Below are 8217 nucleotides of genomic sequence, written 5' to 3' on the forward strand. Positions count from 1 at the left end.
AGAGACTGCACAAATGTTCTGGCGGCCCTTGAAACACAGCAGAAGGCTTGCTCGCTTTTACTCTGCATTGTCCACTCGTAGGTGCAGTTTGAGTTGATCACAGGCTAGGAGTCGTGTGTCCATGTGTTAATGGTGCAATGTGTTCAGCTTTGGGCTCGATGATCTTCAAGGCCTCTTCCAACCAAAATGATTCTGTGGTTGTGTCAGGGGAGGTTGTTCACTGAGTTTCTTCTGCTCTTCCTCCACAGTTCATTCCAATGCCTGTGCTCTATGGTGTCTTCCTCTACATGGGTGTTGCTTCCCTCAATGGTGTACAGGTGAGTCCCTTCCCCACTCTTCTATTCTCTGTTGATGTGATGTCTGCCCTCATCTCTATTGATGTGAGTTCCAAATTTATTTGGGGAAAAAAAGCATTATTTTTAAATGCTGAATGTTCTTCCTTGTCAGGAGCGGGGCAGGGGAGGGTGGCAGAAGTGACCCAGAGTTTGATGCTGACCATAGTTTGGGCATTCATCTTGTTTTCTCTGTTTGTGGGTAATGAAATGATCCCTTCAAGAGAAAATCATGTCCACAGTGAGTCAGGCCAATACTTCTGGAGCCAGTGGAGGAATTTCCACCAACACCTTTGCTCTTTGGTTTACACACTAATCATCAGAGGACATGAAGTCCTGCTTCTTAAAACACGATCACCTCAAGGCCTTGCTTGGGGAGACACTTTGCTCCCCTGTCTCTGTTTAATTACCGAAATATAGTGTGGACCTTCACTTGAGACAATGGAGTTGACATGTTTAGTCCACCCTGCGTTAAGCACAGGTCAGGATAGAGGAGCTGTGCTGGGTTTACTACTGGGTTTCTTTTATGAAAGAAAAGAAGTTGATTGAAGGTCACACTTTACAGCGTGCTTTTGTATCTCTTTTTGTGTATCCCAGGTTTCATTTAAATGTCCTTTTCCTTCCCTTTCCAGTTCATGGATCGTCTGAAGCTGCTCTTGATGCCTCTAAAACACCAGCCCGACTTTATCTACCTGCGCCACGTCCCGCTGCGCAGGGTCCATCTGTTCACCTTCCTGCAGGTGGTGTGCCTGGCCCTCCTTTGGATCCTCAAGTCCACCGTGGCCGCCATCATCTTCCCTGTCATGGTAGGGGACAGGCTCCGTCGCATCCCTCCCTTTCCCAGCCAGGATCCTACCTCCCACAGATGGGCAGATCCAGCCTCTCCCTCTCAGATCCCTGGCTCAGGGCTCTGCCTGGTGGCACTGATGGAAGACAGCACTGTTGGGGGTCACTGTTGCTTTGGCTACCTGTACTTAAATCCTCTGGAGGGAAACGAGCCTGGAAAGTTAATTTTTTTTCCAGAAAGGTGGAGTTAGTTTTGACCATTCCTGGCTGCCAAGGTTAGATTCATTGTGTTTTCTCCTTGAGCTGCATGAGCAAAGGAGAGGTGCCTAGTTTTCCTTTATTAGTCCATGCTAATTACCATGCAGAAAATGTCTCCCTCCTTTTAAACAGCACAAATTGACACAACCAAGAACAAGGCATGCTGCTAAGAGGAGGGAAGGGATTAGCTAAGCCAAGAGCCAAAAAGAGAATGTTTTTTTCCTTCAACTTGAGTAAAAAGACAATTATGTTGAGTCATGTGTTTCACATCAGAGGATATAAGTTTATAGGGTGCATATCTTTTTCCTATAATGCATATCAGAGTCATGTTAAAACTTAATTTGGACATTGAGAGACAAAATGTTGATCACACCAAAGAACTGTTTCTGAAGTACACACTGTGCAGTCTGATACAGTATTTCTACATCAAGGAAGGGGAAAAATGAAACCACTTGCTGTAAGCTCAGGTTCTTACTAGAGCTACAGACACAACGGGGCACTTACACCAAATAAAAATTGAACAAGTGTTAAGGGAAGTTTACATGCACACTTAGCCTCAGGCATCAAAACCTGACCCTGCGTCAGACCCCAAAAAGTCAAAGCTCTATGAAACTCCTTTAAGAAATCTAGGCCCAGTGTCACCTAGTTTCAGGCTAAAGGAAAAGTGAAATGTCGGTTGTGGGTGCAGTTCTGAATTTATTTAAGGGAGTGAAGGAGGGAAAGCAGGAAACAGAACAAGGGCAAGCATTTACTCTCTGATGGTGCTGAAATGAGGAGAGGAAAGGTGATGCAAGTAAAAAAGTCTTCCATATGTTCTTGCTGGAACGCATGTTCATATATAAAGGTGTTAAAAATCAGCAGTTCATTGTAGTCTTGCACAGAAAAAGCTTTTCCTCCAGTTTTCCACAGCCACAATCCTAGTAAACTTTATTCTGCCTGTTCTGAGGGCACAGTTTGGCCTTTGTCTGGTTTCTAAAGAGTCCTGGGGGAAGCCGTGAGAAAAAGTGAAGGCAGTTACTTAGCCTGCCCCTGTGAACCTACATGCATAGGCTGAATCCAAAAAATCAACACAAATACTCTCTTTTTTGTCTCTTTATTGATTTTTGTCTCTTTATTGATTTGTCAGTCGGATGTTAAAAGATGACCTTTGTCTCTACAGGAATTTTAAGTGATTACATACTTTTTCCTGTATGTTGCTCAGACTTTCCAGCTGATGGAGTTATCCCAGGCATTCACCTTGTTCTCTGCGTGCTCACTTACAACCAAAATTGAGTGTCTGGGATTAAGAAGCAGCATTCAGAGCAATGTTCCAAACTAAAGGTAAAATGTGACTGAGAAGTCCCTCTCTGCCTTTGCAGATCCTGGCACTTGTAGCAGTCAGAAAAGCCATGGACTACCTCTTCTCCCAGCATGACTTGAGCTTTCTTGACGACGTCATTCCAGAAAAGGACAAGAAAAAGAAAGAGGATGAGAAGAAGAAGAAAAAGAAGAAGGGCAGTGTGGACAGTGACAATGATGATGTAAGGAGTTTTCTGTTCTTGTCAAATGACTCCTTTCTAGTGAGCAAATCCTCCGGGGGGATGGCCCACAGCCCTCCCCACCTGTGGGGCTGGCCATTTCCCAGCCTCTTCTGAAGCCCACCAACTCGGTCTTTTGCTGCAGCAGCAAAATGGCCCCAAGCAAAACCTCTTTTCTATATTGCCTTCCCCTTTCCAGACATCAGCAGTGCATGGTAGATGGTACTTACATTGCCAAGAGTGAAATCACACTTTCCACGAGACCAGGGGGTACCTGCTGACATGTTGCACACTTTGCTAGAAAGCCTCTCATCACCCTGCCCTACTCCTCTTTCCCTCCTCCACCTCTCTCCTCAGTCTTTGTCTTTTATATTTTAGGAGGAGAGCACTTTTCACCAGGAGCTCTGCTACTTCTGAATATCTTCTGGTTTTCTTTGTTGATATTTTTTTAATTACTCTTTTAGAAGCCAAAAAAAAGATGTGACGTGTCATATCGCAGGGAAGACTTGCTTTCTGTTGCCACTACTCATGATCTAAATATTTTCAAAGCACACGTGCCCTTCTGCAATATAGTCCTAGGTTCTTCCTCAGGTTGCAGCATGCCCTCAAATAGCAAAATGTTGCTGCTTATGTCAGAACTAAGCGTGGTGACCTGACTAGACCAGATTCTTGTGCCTTAGACTGTTCTATTCTTCACTGTATATATAATAGGAAATGTGGTATATTTGAAGCTATGTCCTCTCTTCTCAGGCTTTTCATGAATTTCAGGTACAGTAATAGATCTAATGGGTAAGAGAATTGATGCAAAATGTTGGTTCTTAACTCTTCTTGGGTTACTTTGCAGCACTTGTTTTTACCAGCTTCCTGAACTTACATAATCAGTTTGATTATTTTCACCCTTTCCCTTCCAGAAATATGTCCCCACAAAGTTTGGGACAGCTTGTTTGCACAAAGTACGAATTAGTGTGACTGATTGCTGCGCTTGTTTAAGGAAAACACAAGCGCCTTGGTTTTCTCTCTGATTTTATGTCAAAAAAATGCATGATCCAAGGAAGGCCAGACAATTTTTTTGGAAAAAGTCTTGGGCTAGTGTAGTTTCAGAGTCAGAAGCGCCGTGTAACGATCTCTTCTCCACTTTGGGGCACTTTTGCCGACTGCAGATACTTTCTCTGTTCACTGAAATGGTGAAATTTTAAGTAGAGCATCAGCATCGCTGTTCCACAAACCTATTACATGAATTTATTTGCACTGAAACAGTGATGTGTTGGTGAGGTTACCTGTCTCTTCGGCTTTGCTCACAGCGTGGCCCCAAACAGATGGAGATCTGCGTATGGCTTTGTCTCCTCAGTGCCCTGCTGCAGAAGCATCTCCTTTTGAGTGATGCTTACCCCTCAGCCTCATAATAATACTGCTGAGGAAACATTTTGCTCTTGGAGTATGAAATACTGCACTGGATGTCAGTTAAGGTTAAAAAGGAGTTTTAAAATAATAATAATAATAAACCAGAGAGAGCAATTGTCTGGCCTCTGTAATGTTTCCCTGCCCTGACTTGAAGGTCTCCCCCACCTCCACCCCAGCGTTATGCTCAGTGCTGTGTTTAGTCCTCTCCCAGACCAAAGGTGTGTTAACATTTCTGGCAAATATCGCCCTACTTCCTTTGCCAGGTTGTGCAATATCAGCCTCTCCTTGCTTATGAGAAGCTCCTTTTATTTAAATTAAAAAAAAAAAAAGAGAAAAACAAAATAATTCCAAGTACCAACTTCTGTTTCCAGCAGCCAACTCCAGACTGGATTGGATGGTTTCTTGTAAGTGGGTGGCAAAGGAGCTGGTGAGGTGGGAAAGAGGGGAAGATAACGATTACACAAGATTATGCTTTTAATCTCTTTTACTTCCATAGCATGGAGGAAGAGGGAACGTGGGGTGCAGTGGGGAACTGGTAGAAACCTGCAGGCAACTAAGCTGGACAGTGCTTTTTTTGGTTTTGCTTCTTTTCCTTTCCTTATTCCTACAGAAACGATATAAAGGATAATTTTAATTTGTGGGAGATGGTAAGACAACGAGCAATGAAAATATTCTAAGACCTTTTACACGTTTCTTTCACAGTCTGACTGTCCCTACTCAGAAAAAGTCCCAAGTATTAAAATCCCAATGGACATCATGGAGCAGGAACCTTTCCTAAGTGATAGCAAACCTGCCGACAGTGAGTAGATCTAACCTCTTGCATGCCTGCTTGACTGACTTGCAGTACAAAAATAGAGAGATATATTTAGAGTGGGGTCTTTTACTTTAAAAAAAAAAAAACTTTCCTATTACTTGATAAGTGTTTTCTTGTGTTCTTTTTGTTCCCTTTTTTAATTTCCAGGCCTCTGATTTATGACAGATTTTGGGTTTGTGAGTGTTTCTTCTTTGCTCTTACCAAATCGTTATCGTTCCTTCTGGTGCCTCCAGCTTAAGCACTTTTATCCAGTTACTAACGGGCCTCTTGGCCACTTGCTCTCTCTTCCTCCTCTCTTCTCTGACCTTTCCCATTTTGTGTTAACCCTGCTGATGGTTCCATTTTTATTTTTTTTTCCTCTGAGACTAGTGTTCTGGATTTGCAACATGTCTAAACCACACCACTGTCCCATTACCATTTGTTTCCTTAGGTGCCAAGCAGCTGCAAAAATCAGCTCTTAAAAAGAGTAATTAAGGGTGTCATTGATCCGCATTGCAAGTGATCAGTTGACCATTAACCTATTTCCCTTCTTAGGTGATTTGCTTTTGTCCTGGTCTGTTTCTTTTTAATTTCTTGCATTAATATCTGCAATTGATGATTATGTTTTTCGTTTTTCAGTCATTTTCACTTGTTGTCTTCTAAGTGAGGAATCAGGAATAACAACCATCCTTAGCTTTTTGCCATTGCTCTGGCTTTTTAAAATACTCTGAGCAGCAGGTGCTGCCTGGAGATAAATACATTGGATTATCTTGAAATGGGAGGGGAGAAATACAAATTATCATAATAAATTAGTACTGTTGCAGGGCAGGAGATTTCTGGGACTTAGGACCTAAACCCAGAGATCTTTAGGTCCTTAAAGTATCATTTAAGAGCTGATCCCCAAGTCCCTTGCCTTTCAGTGGTGGCATTTACATACCTTAGGCAATCTGAAGCATTGTTTGTGTTTCTTAGGTAGAGGAACACTTAGAGATTGGCATTTTATAAGAAAGATAAAGAGACTGTTTAGATATTCCTAACTATTTAGCTACTCGCAATGTTTTGCTGATCAGGAAAAGGAGCAATATCAGCCTGGGGCAACCAAACAGATCCTTCTCATTTTTCTGTGAAAATACCCCAATGTGCTGACAACAAATTGCAGCCAAAATTTTGTCGTGCAAGATTTTATGATCAGATGCACTGTTTTCAACACTTTGACAGCTGAAATAGTTAAGGAAAGGTTAATTCAGCCACAGATCTCTTCTTTGGAATGGCCTTTGAGACAACACCCATGAGCAGAGCAGCAGCTGGTTTGTGTATTTGGACATTTCTCTTTCACACTGGAGAGAAAAAAAGGAGAGAAAAGCCATTACAGGCAGCAAACCACCTATTTTCTCACAAGGAATTTGGGTGTGATAGTGAGCAGAACAGAGTAACTAAAGAGGTGTAGATACAAGGTAAGTGTCCAGACCTAAAGGTGGTGAAAATCTTGAGAAATGAGTCTTTTGGTCATGTTGGCACTTCAAGGGTTTTTATCTTGGAGGAGAGAAAGAGAAATGGAGTGGTTTTGTTTACAAGCTGTGAAACCCATCTGGCAGGCAGGCAGTCAGCTGTGAAAAAGCTTTGCCAAATAGATGAGAGTATGCTGGAGAAACTGAGGCTGGGCTTGAGGAGCCATAAGAGCTGCAGGCGATGACAAAACAGACTTTCTTCCCTCCCTGACAGGAGAAAAATCACCAACATTCCTTGAACGCCATACGTCGTGCTGATACAATTCCTTTCCTTCAGTCACACACCATGCCAAGGTAAGCATCCAAAAACCACACTTGATAGTGGTTCCTCTAAAGCATCTCTTCTCCTGCTTGGTATACAAAAAGTCAATGAGACAAAGTTTCTGTCCCCTGTAGAGGAAACTCTTAAAAATCACGTTGAGAAAATCCATTTTCCCGTGTCTGTGGTGGAAAATAAAATAAGTAATAACTTGCAGTTGCAGCAAGGAAGAGTTAAGTAACAATTTCTCAGAGCTCAGCCGCAGCTTGGGGCCACCTTGGGCCTCCCAGTGCCAGGGGGCAGCTCTGAAACAAGGGAGCAATAATCCTCTGAAATGTCAAAGAAGTGTCTACCCTTCCCAGGGGTCAGAGAGCGTGTGAAGTTCAGCGCAGCAGCTGTAACCCCATTACTTCAGAGGCACTTTTGGGAGTGTTGACACAGCTTGGTGCAAAGCCCAAGTGCTGGGCACAAGGAAATCAGTGGGTTTGTCTCCTGACATGAGCAGTGTTCAAACCAACTCATTAAAATAAGAATTAAAATGTGATGAACAGGCCTTATCTGAAGACCAGCTGTATATTAGCACTGCCTGTCGGGGTTATTTCCTTGGTACCCGTATGCTGCCAGTTTCAGAAAGCTGCCTTGTGTGAGCTACTGCAAGGGACCGGTACTGGGGGTCAAGCAGTCGTCCCATTTCTAGACACGACACTCTCACTTGGGCCTTCCAGCAAGCCCCAGGATCCACAGTTTTCCCAGTCGACACCAGTTGCCCCTCTGTTTTGTTTGTAAATGCTGGTTTTCTCTTGCAAGTTGTGGCTTGCTGTTCTCTGTCAGGGTTTGGTCGCTGGGAAGCTGTGCCAGCAGAAGCCCTGAGCACGGCAGACCGCGCCAAGTCGCCCCTCGCTTACCTGCTCTTTGTTTTTCTTCGCAGCCCTCCACGAACTCCAGTAAAAGTTGTGCCTCAAATTAGAATAGAACTTGAGCCTGAAGACAATGGTTATTTCTGGAGGAGCAAGGGAACAGAAACTGCTTTGTAATTTGTCTGTCCATTCAATCTTTTATGGGATTTGTTTTGCCACTAGCCAAACATTAAAACGCTCTCTGCTCCCCGCGCGCATAGGTACCGGAGACGCCCCGCGCCGCCCCTGCGCCCTCATCCCCGCTGAGCTCCTGGGGTCCCTCTTCACCCCCTTCCAGCTGATGCTGGAAAGTGCTGCTAACACTAACTCGCTCTCAAAGCCTGTGCTTGTAGCTGACGCAGGAAGGACAAGGAGAAGGTACTTCACTCCCGGCACAGACGAACCATTGCCATCGTTGTAGCGTGTGTTTTGAAATGTCCCTTTCCTATGCAATTTTATTTTTTGTT

At 43.8% G+C, this 8217-nt stretch overlaps 1 protein-coding gene across 1 annotated transcript; it reads left to right on the plus strand.

Annotated features, from left to right (window-relative positions):
* Positions 1-252: 252 nt before the first annotated feature.
* On the plus strand, positions 253-7980 carry LOC103769202 (electrogenic sodium bicarbonate cotransporter 1-like). Its single transcript, XM_008936378.1, has 6 exons — positions 253-317; positions 965-1138; positions 2735-2896; positions 4997-5093; positions 6810-6889; positions 7783-7980. Exons 1-5 carry the CDS (start codon positions 258-260, stop codon positions 6851-6853), a joined length of 537 nt encoding a protein of 178 aa, XP_008934626.1. The 5' UTR covers positions 253-257; the 3' UTR covers positions 6854-6889; positions 7783-7980.
* The last annotated feature ends 237 nt before the right edge of the window (positions 7981-8217 follow it).

The sequence above is a fragment of the Merops nubicus genome, unplaced genomic scaffold (genome assembly GCF_000691845.1).
Source record: "Merops nubicus isolate BGI_N331 unplaced genomic scaffold, ASM69184v1 scaffold47742, whole genome shotgun sequence".
NCBI classification, from domain to species: domain Eukaryota; kingdom Metazoa; phylum Chordata; class Aves; order Coraciiformes; family Meropidae; genus Merops; species Merops nubicus.